General features: G+C 40.6%; 2 protein-coding genes and 1 pseudogene across 5 annotated transcripts; 1 reads left to right on the plus strand and 2 right to left on the minus strand.

Annotated features, from left to right (window-relative positions):
- Positions 1-23,172, plus strand: part of LOC127217022 (alpha-ketoglutarate-dependent dioxygenase alkB homolog 6-like) — a 169,123-nt pseudogene that overhangs the window by 95,557 nt on the left and 50,394 nt on the right.
- On the minus strand, positions 5,319-15,244 carry Gemin6 (gem nuclear organelle associated protein 6). Of its 3 annotated transcripts, none has more exons than XM_051177880.1 (3): positions 15,097-15,244; positions 9,058-9,201; positions 5,319-5,792 (listed from the first exon to the last, which is right to left on the minus strand). In XM_051177880.1, the coding sequence occupies exons 2-3, from the start codon at positions 9,180-9,182 to the stop codon at positions 5,417-5,419; spliced, it is 501 nt and encodes a 166-aa protein (XP_051033837.1). In that variant the 5' UTR covers positions 9,183-9,201; positions 15,097-15,244; the 3' UTR covers positions 5,319-5,416. The 3 variants fall into 3 exon arrangements, with proteins under 3 accessions (XP_051033837.1, XP_051033838.1, XP_051033839.1); XM_051177881.1 differs by lacking the exon at positions 15,097-15,244 and adding an exon at positions 10,061-10,155; XM_051177882.1 differs by lacking the exon at positions 15,097-15,244 and adding an exon at positions 10,057-10,155.
- On the minus strand, positions 15,648-23,014 carry LOC127217015 (tetratricopeptide repeat protein 39B). 2 transcript variants are annotated; one of them, XM_051177868.1, is made up of 2 exons: positions 22,975-23,014; positions 15,648-17,615 (listed from the first exon to the last, which is right to left on the minus strand). In XM_051177868.1, the coding sequence occupies exon 2, from the start codon at positions 17,499-17,501 to the stop codon at positions 15,684-15,686; it is 1,818 nt and encodes a 605-aa protein (XP_051033825.1). In that variant the 5' UTR covers positions 17,502-17,615; positions 22,975-23,014; the 3' UTR covers positions 15,648-15,683. The 2 variants fall into 2 exon arrangements, with proteins under 2 accessions (XP_051033825.1, XP_051033823.1); XM_051177866.1 differs by lacking the exon at positions 22,975-23,014 and adding an exon at positions 22,384-22,495.

Below are 23,172 nucleotides of genomic sequence, written 5' to 3' on the forward strand. Positions count from 1 at the left end.
TACCAGTGCTACACAGTGCTAACCCTGTCTCAAAAACCAAAAAGAAAAAGTTAATCAGGTGCTGTAGATCAGTCAACATGCTAGAAATTCTTAATAGAGATGAACAAAGACACAGAACAGATATGAAGCTTACTTGCATACAATCTGAAACATAACTTGGCCACATAAAGAGCCTCTGGACACCTGATTACTGAAATGAAAAGGAAAGGAACTAAAGTATTAGGTTTCCTAATTCTGTGTTTCCACTCTCAGTGCTAGGGATGGTCCACATATGTGGACCTCAAAGGATAACTTTCAGGAGTTGGTTCTCTCCTTCAACCAGAGATAAACAGGTTTGGCAGCAAGTGCCTTTACCAGCTGAGCCACAGATTCTTAAAAAGTAACTTCTGTAATCCCAGCACTTAGGAGGTGTCTGGAGGATCAGGCATTCAAAGCCATTCACAGCTGCATCCACAGTTTGAGACTAGCCTAGGATATGATACCTGAGAGAGAGACAGAGAGACAGAGAGAGAGAAGTTGAGAAAGGTTGAGAGAGAGATGTTGAGAGAAAAGGAAACAAAGATGAAACTACAAGGAAACAATTTCTCATCTGACATGCTTGTGTGTGGTATATGCATATGTATGAGGGAGGCATGTTCTGAGGTCAGAGGTTGATTCAGGATGTCTTCCTCAATCATTTCTCTACCTTATAGTTTTTAAAGATCTATTTGTTTTATGTGCCTGGATATTTCTATGTGTACCACCTTGTGCAGATGCCCAAAGAGGCCAGAGAAAGGCCTCAGAACCCTTGTTTTGAGAGTTTCAGGCAGTTGTAAGCCACATATGTGGGTCCTATGCAAGAACAAATGCTGTTAACTGCTGAGATCTCTCCCCAGCCCCATCTTAATTTTCAGGACAGGACTAACCCTAGAACTTGTCATTCAGCTAGACTGGCTACCCAGCAAGCCCTAGGTTCTTCCTGACTCACCAACCCAGATCTGAGGTTACAGGTTCATGTCTCCACATCAGACAAGAATTCTGGAGTCCTGAAATCAGATCATGATACTGTACAACAGGCACCTGACTCACTTAGCCATCTGCCCAACCCTGGGATGGTTTTCATAAAAACAAACAAGCAAACAAAATCTTTTAATGTTATAATATTTATAAAAATTATAATGGTAAGTGAAAGATTTTAGTTTGCAGAGCAAGGATGTTGGAAAGGGGCAAGAAAATAGTTCTTGCAAGCGGAATACAGAAAATCATAAAGAATGGACAATGACATGGGAGGAAAGAACAGAAATTATGAGAACAAGAAAGGTTACTATGGTGATGGGGCTAATGGTTATATGTTAGGCTGTTCTTGTTAAACAGGGCTAGTTACTGAATCATCAAACCTTTTTGGAATAACTGAAGGCTCTAAATGTACAACCAAGAGAAAGCCAGAGTATGAAAAAAGTTTCTCACAGGTCTTGGCCCACAAGCAAATAGGCCCCAACCCTGGAACAAATGATTCCAGATGAACAGCGCTATCTGGGTCACTCCTGGCCAACAGACAATCTGGGGACTTTCCAAGTCATTTTATGGTTTATCCCTTGAATAAGAACAGGTCATACCTGGGTGATCTCTAAAACATGAGATCATACTTTGTAATCAATCACCTTGTGACCCATGCATGTATGCTGATTTTCAGCTAGTCTCTATAAAAAGGAGCCTGAACTCTTTGAGGGGTGTGCAGCTTTCCCCGAGATTGCTAACACCCAAGTGCACTCGTTCAATAAACACCTCTTGCTTGTTGCATCTCCTGCTTTTGGTGTTTGTGTCGCAGGGCTCTCCCACCAGCCCATCAGGACCCTGGAATTAGGGTCCAACAAAGTGGGAATAATTAAATGTGTATAACTTAGACTTCCAATATAGTGATTTCTCTCAAGTTCTAGGCATGAATTAGATAGTAATCTTTAACCCGTATGGTTAACCCACAATCCTTTCAAAGTATCACGCATTGTCCTCAACACTCTTGAAATTAAGAGTTGACTGTGAAGGCTTCTATTTTTTTCAACAAATCTATTTTTAGATTTATTTATTGGGGGTGGGATGCTTGCAGCAGTCAATTCTCTGCTTCCACCTTGTGGAACTCAGGTCATCAGGGCTTGGTGGCATGTACCCTTACCTTACCTGCTGAGCCATCTGACCGGTTCCAAAAAATTAAAAAAACTTAATTTTGGGAAAAATCTATTTAAGCCATAATGTCTTTAAGAAACAACAGTAAGCCGGGCTTTAATCTCACCACTCTGGAAGCAGAGGCCATCCTGGTCTACAGAGCAAGTTCCAGGACAAACAACCTCCAAAGCAATACAGAGAAACCCTGTCTTGAAGAAAAAGAAAAAAGAAAAACAACGGCAATGTTTAGGATATCAGACAAATATATCAGACAAACCGACAAACATGGGAAGAAAATTACTACAAACTTTACTTGTAAAACCATTTTTTAAAAAACTCAAGCTGGGCCTTTAACCCCAGCACTTGGGAGACAGAGGCAAACAGATTTCTGTGAGTTCAAGGACAGCCTGATCTCATTGTGAGTGCCAAAGCACCCAAAACTACACAGTCTCAAAACAATAAAAAACCCAAAATGTAAAATTAAGTAAGATTTTAAAAGCTTAATGAATGCCCCCAAATGCATAATAATTTATTTTTCTTATTTTAAATTATGTGTATGTGGGTGAGGGTGTGCCTGTGAGTGCAGATGCCCACACAGGCCAGTGTTAGGTGTCCCTGGAACTTCAGTTAAGAGTTGGTTGTGTGTCAACTTATGTGGGTGTTAGGAATCCAACCAAGGTCCTCTAGAAGAACAGTATCACTGAGCCATCTCTCCAGTCTTTTGTTTTTTTTTAAAAGCATTATTGATATCATGTTCAAAGACAGCCCTGGCTGTCACCTAGAACCAGCAGAAAACCTAGTCAGCTTTGGGAGACTATCTCTTCAGAACCTGGACCTCCAACCACTAGGCTCGAGGGAAGGTCAGAACCAAGTGAGGGAAGCTCTCTGGAAGCATCTCAGCTGAGGCACTGGGAGCAGTTTCCAAGGCAGAGAGGATCATTTGCCCTCTCCAGCGCCCAGGTTTTATTTGCAGGCAGATTGTTTAAACAAAGGACTCATTCAGTTGCCAAGAAACAGTGTGTTCCCAATAGACTAGTTTGACAGCCAAGGTCAAGCCTGAGTGATGCTGTGGTTAATTTCCTATATAGCTTCTCCCTTTCCAAGGGCATCATCACTTGAGCAGAATCATTCCTGTGGCTGAGCCAGTTATTTCCTATTCTCCTTCCTCTATTACATTTCTAAGGAGCCTTGGTCACTGAATTTTGCTTTTAGAATCATGATACTTAAAGGCTGTTAGGAAAAGCCAGGTGTGGTGGCCCACTTACAAGCCCAGTACTTGAGACTGACAATCAGATTGTGAGGACAAGGAAAAGTCAAAAATCAGCCAGGGCTACATTGTAAAAACCTGTTTCAAAAAAAACATTATAAGAAAAAAAAATTTTTTTTAAAAACCCACCTAGGAGTCTGTTAGTAATACAAATTCTTGCCTGTGTGATGGTACATACTTGAGGCTGAGGCAACAGGTTCATTGAGGTTCAGGTCAGCCTTGGTTATTAAAAAAACAAAAGAGTTCTAGGTCTAGAGGGACAGATCAGTGGCTAAGAGTCCTCTTGCAGAGGACCCTAATTCAGGTCCCAGCTCCCACAGTGGGCAACTCACACCTGCAAATCCAGCTCCAGATCTGACACCTTCTTCTGGCCTCCATGGCATGCACAGACTTGGTATATATTCACACAGACACACAAATACACATAAATAGAACATTAATCTCTTCTCTCCCTCAAAAACAGAGAGGACATGGTGGTGTATGCCTTAGGAGGCATGTATGCCTTAGGAGGCAGAGGCAGGTGGATCTTTGGGAGCTTGAGGGCAGCCTGAACTACATAGTGAGTTCCAGGACAACCAAAGCCACATGCAGAGACCCTGTCTCCAAAAAAATAAAAAACCAACATCCAAAACTTTCAACCATAAAAAAATAATTAGTCAGCTTTGGATGATTGAAATGAACTAAATACCTGACACAGGCTATTTATGAAGAGAAATTTAGCTCAGTGTCAGAGGTACAAGACAGTAACAGCATCAGTTCCATCTTGGTAAAGGCGAGAGCATGTCAACTTAAGAACTTTCTATTGCCCAGAGGCACCACAACAACCAAAGCAAAAGAGCTTCTCTCACCAAATGGAAAAGTCTGAAACTAAGTCCCACAACCCTTCTTTAGAAAATACGTTCAGTGACCTTGAAAGACCTTAGATAAATAACTCCCAGATGGACCAACACCCGGCCAAGAACATTTTGTGTTTTTTTTTTTTTTTTTTTTCTTGGAACATAAACAACCCTTACCTCAGTTTGACCTTATGCTAATGTAAGAATGTCAATATAGCCAATCATGTTATGCCTAATGTATCTATGCTAATTTGTGGTTTTGCCTTATAAAAGGAGCCTTGATACTCTGTTGGGCGGGCAGCCTTCCCTGGAGTTCCCTGGAGAATGCTGATGCCCAATTGTGCATTAGCTCAATAAAAGCCTCTTGTTGATTGCTTCTCCTTGACTGGTCATTGAGTAGAGGGGTTTGCCCACCTGCATTTCCCATTATGTCTTATCTCTTTTTTTTTAATGGTTTATACCCTTTTATGATATGGTATGTGTGTGTGAGTGTCAAGTCCCCTGGAACTGGAGTTATAGACAGTTGTGAGCTGCCATGTGAATGCTGGGAATTGAATCTGAGTCCTTTGGAAGAACAGCTAGTATTCCTAACTGCTGAGCTATCTCTCTAGCTCCACGTCTTATCTCTTAAAGTTAGAAGTTCCCATCACAAGAAATGTAGAGGGGTCACAAGCCACAGCCAAACCACAGCTTACTCTAATTCAAAAACCATGTTGTTATCAATCAGCCTCAAAGACCAACATTTTAAGAAAACATATCTGGTTAGTTCAAGGGACCTGAGACTGATTTTTTTTAACCTTAATATCTTATATTGAAATTTATCAATGTATTTCACATTGTTACACCTATTCAAAATGCATTCTTGCTTTGCAAAAAGGGTGATTTATGCTCATCACAGAAAAGCTCCTTACAATTACTTCCCTGTGTTTATTTCAAGTGCATGGGATGCTGTTCTTGTACCGTCACTTCCCAGGGAAATCAGCACCCAGGATCTACTCATTTGATTTGACCTAAACAAAAATGTAACATGCACACACACACACACACACACACACACATACATTCCACATGTGCTTTTGAACTCCTATAATATGATCAACTTCCATTTGAAGGATTTAACAAAAAACCAAGCAGTGGAGTCATTTGGATCAGTGTGTTCATAATGCGTGGCCTCTCACTGGGAAGCTGAAAGATGTCCTTGAATGAGATCCTGAATACGGGACAGAATGATCTCATTAGAGCTGCTACAATTTTCTGAAGCATATGGTGGGTCAATAGTCAGAACTCCAGCCACACACAGAGTCCTTTGTGCATCTCCCTGTTCAGTGACAGGGATGTGGTTCTTCTCAAGCCATTTCTTTAGGCTACTCTTTCTCTTTTCCAGATCCTCAGGGCTGTATCCTTTACAAGCTCCAGATGTGAACAAATGCATCAGCTTCTCCCTTACTCTGTGGTCTCCTTCACTCACAGTTTCCACAGTCTGCACAGAATGTCCCATAATTCCAGTCACAGAAAAGATGCCATCTTCAAGGAAGTTCACCAGGACAATACTTCAAAGAAAAAGTTAAGTTCAGAGTAATTTGAAAAAAAAAAAAAAAAACCTCAAGAACTAGGAAAAAGCAATGGAATGGGATATCACCAACCCAACAAGTCACCTGGACAAGAGGGAAGAAACAACTGTCCCCAGTGAAGATTAACCATTTCACCACCAAATGCTTTTACTTATTCCACAAGCATTCACTAAGATCCTAAACATCTAAACATCTTGTCTAGCTAGTAATCACAGGACATAGCCAATGTAGTGCCTAAAGAGTGAGTGGGTTAGGGTTAGGGATGAAGTGCAATACAATGGCAGAGTGTGCCATTTATATGGTATTGGATTTGCTATCCAATTCCAAACAGTTATTGGGTTTTTTGTTTGTTTGTTTGTTTGTTTAGTTTTTGAGGAAGGTGTTGACAGGGTTTCTCTGTATCCCTGCCTATCTTAGAAGTTGCCTTGTAGACTAAGCTGGCTTTGAACTCACAGGGATCCACCTGCCTCTGCCTCCTGAGTTCCTACTCCACCAGACTCAGGACTGACCAAACAAAGATTAAAAAAAAAAAAGTTTTAGATGTCTTAAATATGTGTAAGACAGGGTGTACATTTAATTATAGAATTAAAAAAAAAATAGGACTCCAAGATAGCTCAGCAGAGAAAATGTTATGAAACTTGATCCCAGCACACAGTAAAAGCCAGGTGGGTATAGCAGCACATCTGGGATCCCAGCATGTGGGCAACACAGACAAAAGATTCCCTAGAGCAAGGTGGCTGGCTAGACTAGCCATACTGGCAAGCTCTGGTTTCCAAGGAGAAACCCTGCCTCGATATACAGGTGGAGAGTGATTGAGGAAGATACTAGTCATTAATTTTAGATCCTTATCTACTTATGAACATGCTTATCTGCACACATGAATATGCACATATACCTACATGTATATATACCACATATATATAAACCTGTTAAAAAATAAATTTCAAGCTGAATATACCAAAGTAGACCAGAGAAAACAACAAAGCATAAAAAAAGGAATTAAAACAAAATTTAAAAATTAAAATCAAAGATCATCAAACCCAAAAGTTGAAAAGTGGGTCAGAACTGAGTGGTAGAGTACACATCTGTCATGTATAAAACCCTAGGTTCAATCTCTAGCAAAACACACACACACACACACACACACACACACACACACACCCCATTAGGAAAGACAGACAAAAGGGACACAAAACTAGGACAGGAATAAGGCAGCACTGCTTAACATACTATGAACAAATTTATGACAATAATCCTGAAACTCAGGGCAGACCTTAGCGGCAAAGGCCTAAAACCCCAGCTATTCTTAAGGCTGAAGCAGGAGGATCACAAACTCAAAGCCTGCCTGAGCAATTTGGTGAGACCCTACCTTTCTGGTTTTCTTTCTTTTCTTTTGAAATAGGGTCTCACTCTGTAGCTCTACCTGACTTGGAACTCGCTATGTAGATCAGGACAGTCTCAAAGAACACAGACAGTCCTACCTCTGCCTCCCGAGTGCTGGGATTAAATGCTTGGCTGCCACTCCTGATTATAACAAAATTAGGCCTTTTGTATTAAACGTTGACTTTTTGTTTGAGGAGGTCTTCTGAATAATGGAAGACATTACCGAGTATCCATGCTCTCTTCACTAAGCTTCCCTGAGTTAACATCATACATACTGGGGGTACCTCTGTCAAAAATAAGAATTTACATGAACTAAACCACGGGTGTCATTTAATACTGAGTTTTTGCCCAGTAGTGGTGGTACAAGCCTTTGATCCTAGAACTCAGAGGCAGAGGCAGGTGGATCTCTGTGAGTTCAAGGCCAGCCTGGTCTACAAGAGCTAGTTCTAGGACAGCCTCCAAAGCCACAGAGAAACCTTGTCTGAGAAAATAAAAAAAAAAAAAAAAAAATTACTGAGTTTTACATTGATGGCCTTTTCTGCTCTAAGATCTAACCCAAGATCCAATTTCCAATTTAAGATTCTAGGTTACATTTAGTTCTCATGTTTCGTTATTCTCCTCTAATATGTTTTTCAGTCTTTATATGCTTCCTATGAGCTTGAGAGTTCTGAAAAGTACTAGTGAGGTGTTTTTTTTAAAGTGTCTCAATTTTTGGTTGTGTGAAGCTTTCTTTCGTAAATACTAAGAATTACTAGGCTCTCTGGAAGAGTAGCACAGAAGTGATATTCTTTTTTTCAAAAAAAAAAAAAAAAAAAAAAAGGTCTCTTTGTAGCCCTGGCTACCTGGAACTCATTATGTAGACCAGGCTGGCCACAAACTCAAGAGATCCGACTGACTCTGCATCGGAGTTCTGGGATTAAAATCGTGCACCACTTCACGTGGCTTCAGCAGTGAAATTCTTTTGTTATAACATAGTAAACTGTATTTTAGTGAAGATTTTGATATTTTTATTCATAAGTGGAATTAACTTATGATTTTCCTTTTTTTTTTTTAACCCTGTCCTCTACTTCTAATATCAAGATAATATTAACTTCAGCCTAGTATGAGAGTCATGCCTTTAATGCAAGCACTCGGGAGGCAGAGGCAGGCGGATCTCTGAGAGTTTGAGGCCAGCATGATCTACAAAACAAGTTCCAGGACAGCAAGAGCTACACACAAGAGAAAAAAAGGTGGGGGGGGGCTGTCTCAAAAAATAAACAAGCAAATAAATACTTGGTACTTCAAAAAGCATAGAATTTACCAGTAAATGGTGTGGCAACCCCCCACACACACCACCCTCTCTATGTATCCTCAACCCTCTTTTCATTTTTTGAGACAAGTTCTCATATTTGGATATGGTGGTTCACAATTAAGTCTCAGCACTTGGGAGGTGGAGATAGAAGGATCAGAAGTTCATGTTTATCCTCAGCTATATAATGAATTTGAGATTAGCCTGAGTTTTATGAGACTTAAAAAAAAAAAAAAAAAAGGTTGGCTGCAATGTCTCACACCTTTAATCCTTAATCCTAACATTCAGGAAGTAAAAGCAGATGAATCTGAAGTTTAAAATCATCTTTAGCTACATAGCATGCTCAAGGCCAGGCTGGGCTACATGAGACCCTGTGAAAGGAAAAGAGAATTTCTATTTTCTGTTCCTATAATTGTGTCTAGTTTGCTATAGTGACCCATAATTAAAACAGCATTTAGGCTCAAAGCAGTTCTTATATGTGAATAACCAGCCTTTGATTAATCTGCCTTCTCATCTTAGATATCCAGGCAGTACACTGGGTCGTTACTTCCAAAAAGTAAGATGCATACTCACTTGGCAGAAACTGGGTCTGTAGTTAAAAGCCATCCTTTATACTCCTTCTCACTGGCTATCACTCTGACTTCTTTATAAACGTAGTCTTCCCATTCTAAGGGGCTTTTCTTCATCCATTCACTCATGGTTATCAGCTGGCTAGATCTAAAACAGTTACCAGTTTGGGTTAATCACATACAAGCAAATGTCTTAACCCCTCATCTCCCTTCTGAAGACAGCAACGTCTGCAATTTGCCTCAAATTTGTTAACAAGTTCCTTTCTTTTTTATTTTTGGGTTTTTTGTTTTGTTTTCGAGGCAGGGTTTCTATGTGTAGCCCTGGTTAAGTTTTTTAATACAAATAAGCACTAATACATAATACTACCGTCCTACTACTAGTAACAAGTGAGACCAACAGTTTGAGACCAGCCTGGTTAACAAATGTGTCTCCAACCTCAAAAAGAACAACGAAAAAGCCCATTTTTCGAATAAGAAATTGATCCTGTGATCGGAGAAAAGTCTTGAGAATGTTTTGTGTTTTACCATGTCCTGGAAAACAAAAGTTATTTATAACGTAGCTACAGTGATTCTGAAACTCCTCTGGCATGTCCATTCCCACCCCCCCTTCTCCCAATTCTGGATACGGCTTTGAATCTGGTTTTGAATTCAGATGACACTGAAACCCTCAGCTTCGCTTTCCTTAGATAAAAGGATTTCGCCCTAAACCCCGTATGTGCCCACAGAGAAACCCTGTCACGAAAAAGCAAAAATAAATAAATAAATAAATAAATAAATAAATAAATAAATAAAATATAATAAAAGCCGGGTGGTAGTGGTGCACGTCTTTGATCCCAGCACTCGGGAGGCAGAGACAGGCAGATCTCTGTGAGTTAGAAATCAGCCTGGTCTACAAGAGGTAGTTCCAGAACAGCCTCCAAAACCACAGAGAAACCCAGTCTTGAAAAAGTAGTAAAATAAACCCCGTATAGGCATAACTGACGCGGAGTTCTCGCCTTCCCACCTACTCTCTCTAGACGAGAGTCTCCGCGGGTTTTGCGCCAGCTGCTTATTTCCGACAACCTAGAGACACGCCGCAGAAACACAATGCTACAGCTCCACTTATCTCTCACCGGACCAAGCTACCTTCAGGCGTCCTGCCTAAGCCCAGCATGCTTTGCTCCTGACGTCATTTCCTTCCCCAGAATCCTCCGCTCCGTAGTTTTTGCCTCCATCCTTTGGTTAAGGGGCGGAGTATCGGAGCTGCATGCAGTCTGTGTGCTGAGAAACCCGAGTTCTCACTGCTTCCGTGAACAGTTCAAGTTATTTTTATGAGAAAAATGTTCGTACCGTGTTCTCAGAACAAATAGACATGAAAATGTGCTTTTGCCAAGAATTTAACACAAAGCCCTCTAGAAACTGAAGTGAATGGCGCGGATTCTCCTTTGGCTCGTTTGGAGCAGTTAAAATGCGTGAGCCTTTAGGACGTGCTAGCAGTCTCCGAGGGCAGTGCGGAAGCTGCAAAGACTAATGTTGGATTGGACTGAATGCCGTCACTCATTATAAGCCGTGCTGCAGATATTTGAGCACGTAGTTAATTGGACTCTGATATACTACAGACTCTTCGACACTGTGATACTGAAAAGTGGTGCAAGGTAGTAAATGCTGGATTCTTGACTGTACGAGAAAACCTAGGGTGATTTAAAAAAAAAAAAAATGCTCGAAGATTATCAGGCCAAGGAGTAAAAACATTAATGAGTCAACTTTTATTACCATTTGGAATTCCATACCAAATAACCTACACTGATTGAAAAGTCTTGCTTATATTAATGTGGCTTTCATGGATTAAGTTTGATTTTGCCAATTAAACCCCTCTGTAAATCTACAAAGAGCTAATGTAAATTCCAAGTTATTAAGAGTGTGGATAAAAGAGCTACTACAACTGCTTTGAGCCAACTGTTCACTTGCATTTTAAGCTTCATTCTTTACTGCAAAATAAAAGCTTTGAACTATGTTTTCTTTTTAGACTTATTTTTATTTTGTTTTGGAGACAAGGAGGTCAATACCTTTCCAAACTATCAGAAATTTAAGTTGTATGTGGGCCACACATGGCACACAGGCCTTTAATTCCAGCATCTGGGAAGCAGAGGTAAGCGGATCTTGAAAAGTTCAAGACCAATTGACTTACATAGGGAGTTCAAGCCAGTCCTGTCATCAAAAAAAAAAAAAAAATTCCAGTTGCAAGTATTGTGTAGCACCTATGAAATATTCTAGCTTTTCTGTTCTTTGTATTATTACCAGCCAATAGAAGTATCTCTGTAGGGGAGGATCCCACCCCAATCAATACAAGACACATTTAGACACCAAATTTTCAACACAAAGGAAATGTGTTACCCCAGAGGGGAAAGGGGGCAGGGAGGTTGCAAAGACAACAGTAGCAGCAAAAAGCAACCAGCAAGCAGATGTTTCTGCAGGAATGGGTTTTTAAAGGGAAGGCAACAGAGAACCTGTGCTAGGGTGGTGCATTGGTAAATCCTGAGTGGATGTATTACTTAAATAATGAATTTTGATTGCTGGACTTTGATGTTTTGTCTCAGGAATGAGTTAGTGGCCAAATGAGGGAATGGACCTTGTGGGGCTAGCTTTAGGACTGTAATCTAACAGTTTTTAGCAAGGGGGAGAAGGGTAAAAGGCAAAACCTGTTGTGGGCCATATTTGCCATGCTCAGGCCTGGTAGAGCCCATCAGTCTCTTTATAATATGCTTAGTCATCGAGAATATATTGTTGAGCTAGGAATGGCTGCATTGATAAAGTGTTTGCATAAAAAATAAGCTCAGCACGGTGGTATTCATTTGTAATCCCAAGGCTGGGAAGTGGAAATGGAAAGATCCCTGGGACTTAGTAGTGTAATTGTCAAATTCTGGACCAGTGAGATTCTGTCTCAAAAGAGGTAGATTTTCTGAGGATGACACCTGAGGTTGCCTGAAACATGCATAGCATACACATACATACACACAAGAAAGAAGAGACAGGGAGAAAGAAACAGAAAACAAATTTAGAAAAAGAATATATTAGGAGGCCGGAGAAATGGGTCAGTAGTTAGGAGCACTGGCTGTTCAGGATTCAATCCCTAGCACCCACATTGTGGCTCACAATTGTCTACAACTCCCAGGAACTGACACTCTTCTGGCCATCAGGGCACCAAGCACCTATGTGGTAATCAGACATACATGCAAGCAAATCTCCCACATGCATAAATTAATTTTTATTTTTAAAGAGGATACAATGGGCTGGGATGATGGCTATTAGTATGAGAGCCTGAGTTCATACCCGAGAAACCAGATGAGCTCCTGTAGTCCGGTGAGTTTGCTTTTAGTTAGAGGAACTTGCCACACTATTCCTCACTGCCCGAGTTTGATCTCTGGGACATATGTGAAAAGAAAGAACTAATTCCTACAAGTCCTGTGGTGACTTCCAGAAGTACACACTTGAGAACTCACACAGAGGAGTGTTTTAGGTTGGTACACACCTTTAATCCCAGCAGTAGGGAGGCAGAGGCCAACCTGGTCTGCATAGTGAATTCCCTGTCTCAAAAAAAAAAAAAAAAACAAAACAAAACAAAACCAAACAAAACCAAGGTAGAAGGTTGTGAGATGGGTCAGTGTGTAAAAGTCTTGCACAAGCATGAGGTAGATCCTGATTTTGGATCCTCTACACCCACATACAAGCCTGGCATGGCAGTGTGCTTCAATAACCTCAGGGCTTGGGGGCCTTGACTGGCAGATTGCAGGCCCACTATCCAGCCATTTTAGCCAAAGCAGCAAGTTCTTAGTTTTATAAACTCTGTCTCAAAAAATTCAGTGGAAGCAGGCTCATGCCTTTAATCCCAGCACTAGAGAGGCAGAGGCAGATGGATTTCTGTCTGAAGCCAGTCTGATCTACATTATCAAGTTCCAGGATAGCCAGAGGTACATGGTGAGACCCTATCTCAAATAATAATAAATGTAAAGAAGTGACTGATGCAGACATTTTAATAGCAGCCTCTGTCTGGTATATATATGAGCCTGCCTGGCCAGCATATTCATACCAGTATGCACCACACACAAAGGTGGAGGAGTGATTGAGGAAGGTCACTCACATTGACCCCTGGCCTCTGTGTACACACCCACACTACATACCCACATGCATGTAAACACCCAGAGACAATATTGCTATAGGGGCTAAAGAGATGGCTCAGCAGTTAAGAGCACTGGCTGCTCTTCCAGAAGACCTAGGTTCAGTTCCATCTGTCTGTAACTCCAGTTTCAGGGGATCCGACATCCTCACACAGACATACATGCAAAAACTCAATGTATATAAAGTAAATAAACTTTTTTTTGTTTTGTTTTTCGAGACAGGGTTTCTCTGTGTAGCTTTGGAGGCTGTCCTGGAACTCACCATGCAAACCAGGCTGGCCTCGAACTCATAGAGATCCACCTGCCTCTGCTTCCCGATCCTGAGTGCTGGGATCAAAGGCATGGGCCACCGACACCCGGCCGTAAATAAATTTTTTAAAAATAAAATATTGCTTTAGTTTTGTTGCTATATTTTCTGCTAAGAACTAGAATTCCTTTTTTTTAGGTGGGGTCTCATTTAGCCCAGTTTAGCCTTTAACTTGCTGTGCAGCTGATGCTGGTCTTGAACTCTTGATCCTCCAGCTTCCATTTCTCAAGTACTGGGATTACAAGTATCCATTACCATGCATGGTTAAAAACTGCGATTTTTTTTTCTTCTTTCGTCTAGAAACTCTCTAGCCTTAGCCCCTTGATAAGTAGGTACTGCATGATCATACCTTTTTTTTTAATAATTTATTTTTAGTTTTTGTACATTGGTGTTTTTCCTCCAGGTATGTTTGTGTGAGGGTGTCAGATCCCCAGGAACAGGAGTTACAGTTGTGAGCTACCGTGTGGGTGCTGAGAATTGAATCTGAGTCCTCTAGAAGAGCAGGCAGTGCTCTTAACTGCTGAACCATTTCTTCAACTCTGTTTCTTTTTAATGCATGAATGAGTAGGGTTGAAGATATTGTTAATTTTGACTATAGAATATTGTGGTGTTGGCACATGCCTTTAATCCCAGCCAGCACTAGGGAGGCAGAGACAAGGGAATCTCTTGAGTTTGAGGCCAGTCTGGTCTGCAGAGTGAGTTCCAGGACAGCCAAGCTACACAGAGAAACCCTGTCTCAGAAAAACAAATACATAAAGTAAAAAAGAATGTGAACTGCTTTTCCAAATGGACTGGAGTTGGGTTCCCAGCACCCACATTGGGCAGCTCACAACTGCCTGTAACTCCTCTCTCTTCCTGCCAGCCCCCTCACTCATACACTAATTGAAAATAAATCTTAACCAGGGTTTCTATGTAGCCTAGGCTTGTTTAGAACTTGAATCCTCCTACATCAGCCTGTGCTCACAACAAGGTTATAAGCCTGGACCACCTTGCCAGGCTGTTTCCCAAAAGGTAACTGTAAGGATGAAGGATGTACTCAGCCCAATTCACTGGTCTGGAAATTGTGGGGACTAGTTTTTATCCCTGAGGCAGGTAAAAAAAAAAAAAAATACTGAGTCCTAAATCTATAACTACCACTTGCTCTCAGATTGGCCTATCAAATGAATTAATGATGTTGAAAAGCTAGCTGCTCTTAAAATAGAAATTACACTGTAGGACAATGAAAGCAAGAGTTCATCAGTCACTAACTGTACCTCCAAATGGCCTCATCTTTTCTTCCCTTAAAATGTTTCTTAATTTTTAATTTTTTCAGTTGTGTATGGTGTGCCCATGTTTGCTTATTCCCAAGTGAACACACATGTGAACACATGTGTGCTGTTTGTATGTATGTGCCTATGCATGTGGTGGCCTGAGTTTGATATTAGCAGGCTCTGATTGCTTTCCATTTTACTGAGGCAGTCTCTTAGCTGAACCTAGAGCTCCCAGAAGCTTGCTCATCTAACAAGCCAGCTTGTTCTTGGGACCCCACCTCCTCCCACCTCTTACAGGTGGGATTGCCACACACACACCCAGAAGAATTTACCTGGGTTCTGGGGAGCCAAACTCTGGCCTTCGTGCTGATGTGGCAAATGCTTTATTTGCTAAGCCATGTTCCCAGTCTTTTTTTTTTTTTTAAACCCAATGGACTATGATTATCATCCTCTTGATCTCCAATTATCATCATAGGGTTATAAATGGAGTATATCACACTACTCAGGGTGATATTAATTTTTAAACAGGAAGATGCTGAGGTCATTTCTTTACCAGTTTTTACCAGTTAAGTATTCACTATGTTCTGTGCAGGACATATTCATTATCTAGTGGGAGGCTAAGCCTTTGGAGGTTTTAAAACTGTTAATGGAATAAAATCATGAATATTTTTGCAATGTACAGCATTTGCCTTTTCTCTTCCAAGAATGTGCATCACTCCAGTTTTCAGGCTAAGCATTGCATTTTATGGATAAGGAGAAGGAGAGAGGGCAGAGAAAGGGCATATTCCTTTCTTATTTAGTGATCAGATTCTTAGAAGCTGCCTTTTGGATTGTTTTTCACATAGGAATTACTTTTCTATCCACTAATTACTTGACCGATATTCCACTCATACTAAACAGAAACACACTGGGTTAAAAATCACTTTTCTAATTTAGCTATTTGTTCAAGGGCAATATGAGCCCTAAACTGTAGCCGGGCTTCCATGGAATAGTTTTTATAGTTCTTTATGTAGTCTAGGTTTTTTGTTGCACTGGCATAATCTCCCTTCAGATAATGCAGCATTCCCAGTTCATAGTAACTATATGGCACCAAATATCGGTCATATTTTAACATTTTCTCCTTCTTGATAACACGAATAAAGTAGTGCTCAGCCTTCAAATGTTTGCCCAAGTGTTTCAGGCAGAGGCCTTTCAGCAAATTTAACAAGCTCATGTCATCTGTGCCATACTCTTCATTCGGGTTTTCATTCAAAAGGTCTTTCCCTTTGTCAATTATCGACAGCCAGCTTGAAATGAGCTCTATTTTCTTGCTCATGACTCGGAAGCCACTCCAAGCATAGATGAATTCCAGAAGGGGTTGTGCTGTAAACCAGCCTGTCGTAGTACCATAGCGCTGACTTTTCTCAGCAATAAACTTTTCTATTGGCACAGAGGAGCCTAAAAATTTAATTCTCAGGTTGTCCACATGTAAGAAGACAGAGCTCATGCTCTCATTTTCTGAGTTCACAGAATTAGGAGGAAGCAAGGCCATTATTATAGCTTTGCTATAGGTATATATTGCCTTAGACCACCTGCTATGTTGAGACAGTAAATTGGCATAGTTGTATGCCTGCTTCCAATTTTGCAGAAAAATATGACACCACATTAGTTCCCAGTAACAGAGGTGATGAACCTGCTTCCATTCATTCTGCGTAAGAATGCACTCTTGTAACTTTAACTGTGCAGTTTCAAAATTTCCATTCAGCATGCTAAAACGTGCACGAAAAAATTTAAGTACAACACAGTTGGGGAATTTCTCTAGGTAGATTAGGAAGAGACTCTCTGTAGCAGAAGTGGAAGCCTTTTCAACACCAACAACTACACGCACGTAATTGTAATAAAAGAGAAGAGTGAAAACACTTAGGATGTTATTGATATGAGGCTCAGATGCACTCTCGTGAAGTAAAGCCAGGCCTACTTCTCTATCACCAGAATAGCCAACAATATTGAGAAGTTTAAGTGACTTTGGTGGCACAAGTGAGAACATGAGATTGAATACTCCAAGTCCAAACTTTACCCCTCCATCCAGGTGTCTGTGGGTTTTACTTTGGTTATCAGGCATAAGTTCTAAGACCTGTTGGCAGTCTTTGTATATTTGATAGCTTGACCCAAAATTGATGCCACTTTTAAGGAAACTCATCAAACTGTCATCTTGTATGAATGTTATGGCAGACTTCAAGATCAGACACTCAGCATAACACACTTCGGCATGTAATTCCTCCTCTTTGATAGACTTTATTCCCTGCCTACTCACTAGGCGAGATAAAGTCATCATCCTGGGTCTTTTCCGAAAATTGTTGCAGGTTTTCAAAGCTTCCTTTGCAGCATTCATTCCAATCTGAATATCCTGTGGCTCAAAAGTGAGGATGGCCTTGACAATCATAAGCATACTGTATATCAGGGCATGGTATGGGCTGTTATTTGACCATGGGTGGATAAGATTGATTGCATCGGAGAATCTGTTATTTAGAAACAAATACAATCCAGTTGTACATTCTTCCAAGGATGATAAGAGATTCATTGTTGTTGCCACAGGGATAATTTCATGGGCATCCTCAAACTTGTCCTCTGGTTCACTTTCTCTTAGACTGAGTGACCTAGTTACTCTGGCCATCCTATCACTTTCCCCTTCGCTTAGACTAACAGACATATTTAGCATGCTCTCCTCATTGTCCTCATTTCTTAGGAACCGTGACATGTTTGCTTCCTTGATTAGAGGCAGGAATATCTGAAGTGGACTTGCAATGAAAGTAGCTGCTGCAACTCCTGACCAGGGGCTCTTCTTCCACACAAAGCTCAGTCTCAAGTGTTGCTGTTAAAATGGAGGCAAATGCAAGACTAGCTGTGAGATGCAGCATTAGGGTATTCTCTATGATCTATGTCAGACAAGGAGAGGATTGCTTTATATGCCTGGTCTAAAGAATGAGTTCTAGGAAAGCCAGAGCTGTTATACACTGAGACCCTGTCTCTAAAAACCAAAACCAACCAAACAAAACAAAATAAACCCTTGCTAAGCAGCAGAGTTCTTCTGTCCCCAGTTAGCCACTGTACAAATTTAATAAATTCTTGTTGCTGTGAATTCTAAGATAGAACTCGACTGTGAAGGCTGCAAAATCTCTCAATATGAGACAAGAACCTGGTTAGAAAGGATACCTACATATTTCTCTAGTTCAGACTAAGGAAGTTGGGTATTATACAGTCTAAGTGACAAAGATGATGGAAATGAAAAATCACCTACACTATTCTTAATATTGTATGTATATTGTCGCTGGCACAAGGTTGTTTGTTTGTTTGTTTATGAGGGGTGTTGAGACAGGGTCTCTCTACTCAGCCCTATGTCCTAGAACTCATTCATTGAACCAGGCTGGCCCAAACTCACAGAAATCTGTCTCTGCCTCCCAAGTGCTGTGATAAAAAGGAGTGGGCCCCCATGCCCAGCAAAGAAATGCAGATTTTAATAAGGAGGGGAAAAGGAAAATAATGTTACATTTTTTAAAAATGTTGGAGTACCATTTTAGGTGTTATTTTAGAGAAATGTTTGACTTACGACTTATGTTTCAAGGAATTAGCAGAGATAATCAATAACCTTTGAAAAGCAAAGTTAGTCACACCCATCCCTAGAAAACTTGCTGCTCGTAGGATAGCCATGTGGTGCACTGAGAAAGAACTTAATCTTGTGGTGGCAACAGCAGTAAGTACTTCTGAAAATGCAGTGCAGTGGTAGAGAGTTCTTGCCTCACATTCATGAGGCCCTGTGTTCTATCCACAACATTGCAAAAGCAACCAATGGAACTAAGGATAAAATTAAGGATAGTGGCTCTATCAAGGTTACCCAGAGGCACCAAGGTGATAGCCAGATTCAGCCTAAGGACAAAGCTGCCTTCATTCTGTCCTTAACAAAATTATTTTCAAATGATATGACATAGAATCTCATTCTCCACAGCTCAACTTTTGCTCGTTCTAAAACCTTATCCATTTAGTTAGCATAACCATTCAAAACATTGTTTGAGGACCAGTACTTCTCTCACTATTATTAAAATTATTCCTATATCTGCTCTTATAGCCAACCGCAGAACTGTTTTATTCACCCTTATATCTCTATTTCAGCACACTCCTACAAAGCAGGCATTCATAAGTGTTTGTTAACATGAACAAAGATGTCCAGGAAATAGTTCTAGGTTTTTGCTGTTGTTATTGTGACTTTATGTATGTGTGGTATGCATGAGCATATGCATACATGTTGTCATGTGTGTGAATGCACATGTATGCACAGATGCACCTGTTATATGTATGTGGAGGCCCGAGACCCAATTTTGACATTGAGTGTCTTCCTTAGTTGCTTTCTACTTTAACTGCTAAGGTAGAGTCTCTCACTGGATCCAGAGTGCCATGATTCTGGGTAATATAGTTAGCCAGCTTGCTCCAGGGATCCCATTTCTGTATCTAGCCCCTGGGATTATAGGTAACCAGGATTACTGGCATGCAGGACTACTGCCATGCATAACTACTGCCATGCTTTAGTGTGAGTCCTAGGATCAGAACTCCAGCCCTTCAGGGTTGCACAGCAGCACTAATCCATTGGGCCATCTCCCCAACCCATTTTTGCTTTTTTGGGGACAGGGTCTTACAACATAGCCCTAGCTAATGTGGAATGTGCTGTGTAAATCAGACTTGCCTAGAGCTTCCTTTGGCCCTATTTCCCTCTGCCTTCCAAATGATTGTGTTTATAGGCATGCATTACTATGCCCATAGGATTTTTTTTTCTATTTGCTTATTTATGGTGTTAGGAATAAAACCTAAGGCCTCATGAATATTTATTACTGAGCTACCCCCAGTCTCTCAGAATTTTAAAATGGTTTTGGGGGGTGGGGGAGACTGAGAATTAAACTTGTAGCCTTACACATTAAGAAAGAGCTCTCTTGTTGGAGCCTTTACTCCCAGCCCTTGGGAAGCAGAGACAAATGGATCTCTGTAAATTTAAGGCCAGCCTTATCTACAGAGCAGTTCCAGGATAGGGCTGTTACACAGAAAAACCCTGTCTCAAATAATAAATTAATAAATAAATAAATAAATAAATAAATACTGCTAGCTCTGTAGTTAAGACAAATCTGATCTATTCCTGCTCATCAGTATTCTTTCTTTATAGAGAGAACATGATTGATTTGTTAAGGGCATCAAGATCCTTTACTTTTTATGTTTTTTAGTGTAACAAGGAGTTCCTCAGAAAACCTGGCAATTCCCTCGACTGCTTTAAACTCCTAACCATCTTTTGCATTAGTTTTCTTCTTCTTAGTTTTACTATCACATGCCTACTCCCACACCCCACTCCCAGTCTTCTATGTTAGCTGGGGCTGTCCTCAAACCCAGGATTCTCCTAACTCAGCTGGTTCAGTGATGGGATTACAGGCATGAGCTACCACGCCCTGTTTCTCGAAGGGTGGCCAAATTACTCCAAGCTCATCAGGTGTATGTTGTATAATGAAGAGTTCATTTTTTTTTCTTTTTTGGACACAGGGTTTCTCTGTGTAGCTTTGTAGACCAGGCTGGCCTCAAATCAAAGAAATCTACCTGCCTCTGCCTCCCAAGTGCTGGGATTAAAGGTGTGAGCCACCAATGCCTGGCTGAGGAGTACATTTTTTATAATATGAAAAATTATATATTCTATAAACTTTCCCTTTCAAGAATTTCCAAAAGCATTCTGAGGATCAGATAATCATGACATATAGAAAAAGAATAAAAATATGTAGCTGAGCATGAATATTTGGAATAACCGGCAGTGAGTGCATATGTACATGAGTTTGTAGAGTATACATAAATATATATTAAAAGGCCATTCTTGTAGATTATTTCTTTTTGTTTGCTTGTTTGGTTAAGATTTACTTATTATGTATACCTGCAAACCAGAAGAGGGCACCAGATCTCATTATAGATGGTTGTGAGCCACTATGTGGTTTCTGGGGATTGAACTCAGGATCTCTGGAGGAGCAGCCTGTGCTCTTAACCTCTCCAGCCTTTTTGTTTGTTTCTCTGTGTAGTGTTGGCTGTCCTGGAACTATGTAGATCAGGATGGCCTCAGAGATCTGATTGTCTCTGCTTCCTGAGTTCTGGGATTAAAGGTGCAAGCCACCACCTCTCTGCTAGGTTATTTTTGGAGAGAGAGAGAGAGAGAGAGGGAAAGAGAGAGAGAGAGAGCTGTACAACAGATTTAAATTGCTTGTCTTTTCTTGTTTTAGAATATTCCTCTTCTGACTTAATGATGACAATAATTTCAAAAATGAAAGTAAAACAGTGAAGGAAGTAGGATTTCAAAGTGAAGTTTTCCCTTGCCTCCTGCATATGCCTTAGGCACTAGGTGCAATCTCCACTGCTGTTAAAAAAAAAAAAAAAAAAGAACTGTTTCTTCAGCACTCTGGAAGATGGAAGTAGAAAGATCCTGTTTCAATAAACAAACACCATCACCAAAACTGACTGTTTAACTTTTTTCTGGAAATGTTAAATTTAGCATATGAAGATAAATTTTGAAAATTGATGTAAAAAAATTTAATATTCCACACCCCCTCTTTCAATTCAAAGACAGGGTCTTCCTATGCAGATCAAACTGACCTATAATTTACTATGTAACCCAGGTTGGCCTCTGATTTTCCTGCCTCAGCCTCCTTAATGCTGAGATCACAGATATGTGTCACAACATTCAACTTTAAAGTTACGGTAACATTGCCAAGATTTAACAACCACAACATATAAGACTGGGAGGTGGTGGTACAAGCCTTTGATTCCAGCACTCCAGAGGCAGAGGCAGAGGCAGGTGGATCTCTATGAGTTTGAGACCAGTGTGGTCCATGAGAGCTAGTTCCAAGACAGCCTCCAAAGCTGTCTCAAAAAACAAACAGTTTCTCCATAGCTTATATTAACAAATATTAGAATATTTGTTGACTTAAGTAGATTTATTTAAACTGAAGCTGGAGGTCAGGATGGTGACCACACGTTTATTCCCAGCACTCAGGAGACAAAGGCAGGTGGATCTCTGTGAGTTCCAGGCTAGCACTGTCTGCAATTCGAGTTCCAGGACAGCCAGGGCTACTCAGAGAAACCCTGCCTCAAAAAACAAACAAACAAACAAACAAAACCAAACAAACAAAAAATTGAAATTAATAAGGTTTATAAAGTTGCTATTCCTTTGGAAAGTATAAAAGTCTTTCAGGAGAGAAGCAGATGAAACAAAAGCCAGGGGCTGGGGATGTGGTTCAGTTAGAAGAATGTATCTCTAGCATGCATAAAAACTCTGGGTTTATAAATAGTGAATCTGAGGCCAGCCCAGACTTCAGGAAACCCTGTGGCAGGCAAGCAAGCACACCAGTAAGACCAAAGTAGAACACATATAATATATTGCATACAGGTTCTATTTTCTCACCATTTTGTTGAGACACCTTGATTTGAAATATTGAAAACCAACGTATCTATAAATTGGTAGCACTTAAGAGTCTCATGCTTTTTGACCAGGTAGGTCTCCTTTCTCTGTACTCTACACCTGCATGTATACACACCAAATGGAGAAAAAAAAAAGATTAAAATACACATACCTAATGATTTCCTCTTATATGTGTAAAATTTCCAACTCGAGAGTGTTCCAAGTAGTTATGATGTAATGTCTGTATGGGGGGGTTGATAAAAAGAACTGAACTCTATTTTCAGAGCTTGCTTCTGACAAACACATTTTGTAAAATCAAAGGTAGATCTAAGCAGTCTAGAGACGAGAATTTCACTTATTTGAGTGGCTGAGCTGTAAGGTTTTAAGTAAAAACTCAAAGACAACTTAAAAAGCTCCAAAGCACTAGAAGGAAAAACTAAATACTTTGTGAATCAGGTGCAAGGAATTTAAGAATTGTCCCGGCTCAGTAGGCTTGCAAACTTTTAGTTTTGCCACAATTTCAGCATTGCCAGAACCCCTTCCCCTCTACTCTACCCCTTTCTAAAGCAAACTCCCAGGGATTCAGAACAAACTTGGTTACAAATCAGTGACTGACTGCATAAGGGACTGTCAGTCGGTGCAAACAGGAGAGGTATTAACTAGAGTCCCTGGGGGAAGTTCCCCCTTTTTGAGGCCTGTATTGCGATGATCATAAGCAGAATGGCTGGGGACTGGTCGTTTTCATTCTGGTCAGTCTAATTACCTCTGATGAGTCTCAAAGATCACCGAGTAGAAGACTAGGCCAGGTACCCCAAAACGAAAGGTGGCGACAGCGACATCAGCGGTTAAATTTTACAGACTTTCACAGAACGGTCTAAAGCTCCTGCACTACGGTTACTAGCGCTGTCAGTTCCTAGGTTAAAATGAAGGGGTAGAAGGGTTGGGAGAAGGTAAAGGAGGA

This window comes from Phodopus roborovskii, unplaced genomic scaffold (assembly GCF_943737965.1).
Source record: "Phodopus roborovskii unplaced genomic scaffold, PHOROB, whole genome shotgun sequence".
Classification (NCBI taxonomy): Eukaryota; Metazoa; Chordata; class Mammalia; order Rodentia; family Cricetidae; genus Phodopus; species Phodopus roborovskii.

Bases quoted from the DNA above. Each gene is read 5' to 3' on its own strand.
- Gemin6 (XM_051177880.1), bottom strand. From the start codon at position 9,182: ATGAGTGAATGGATGAAGAAAAGCCCCTTAGAATGGGAAGACTACGTT. The intron at 5,793-9,057 runs GTGAGTATGCAT...TTTTCTTTGAAG, and splicing joins ACAGACCCAGTTTCTGCCAA to TATTGTCCTGGTGAACTTCC.
- LOC127217015 (XM_051177868.1), bottom strand. From the start codon at position 17,501: ATGTCACGGTTCCTAAGAAATGAGGACAATGAGGAGAGCATGCTAAAT.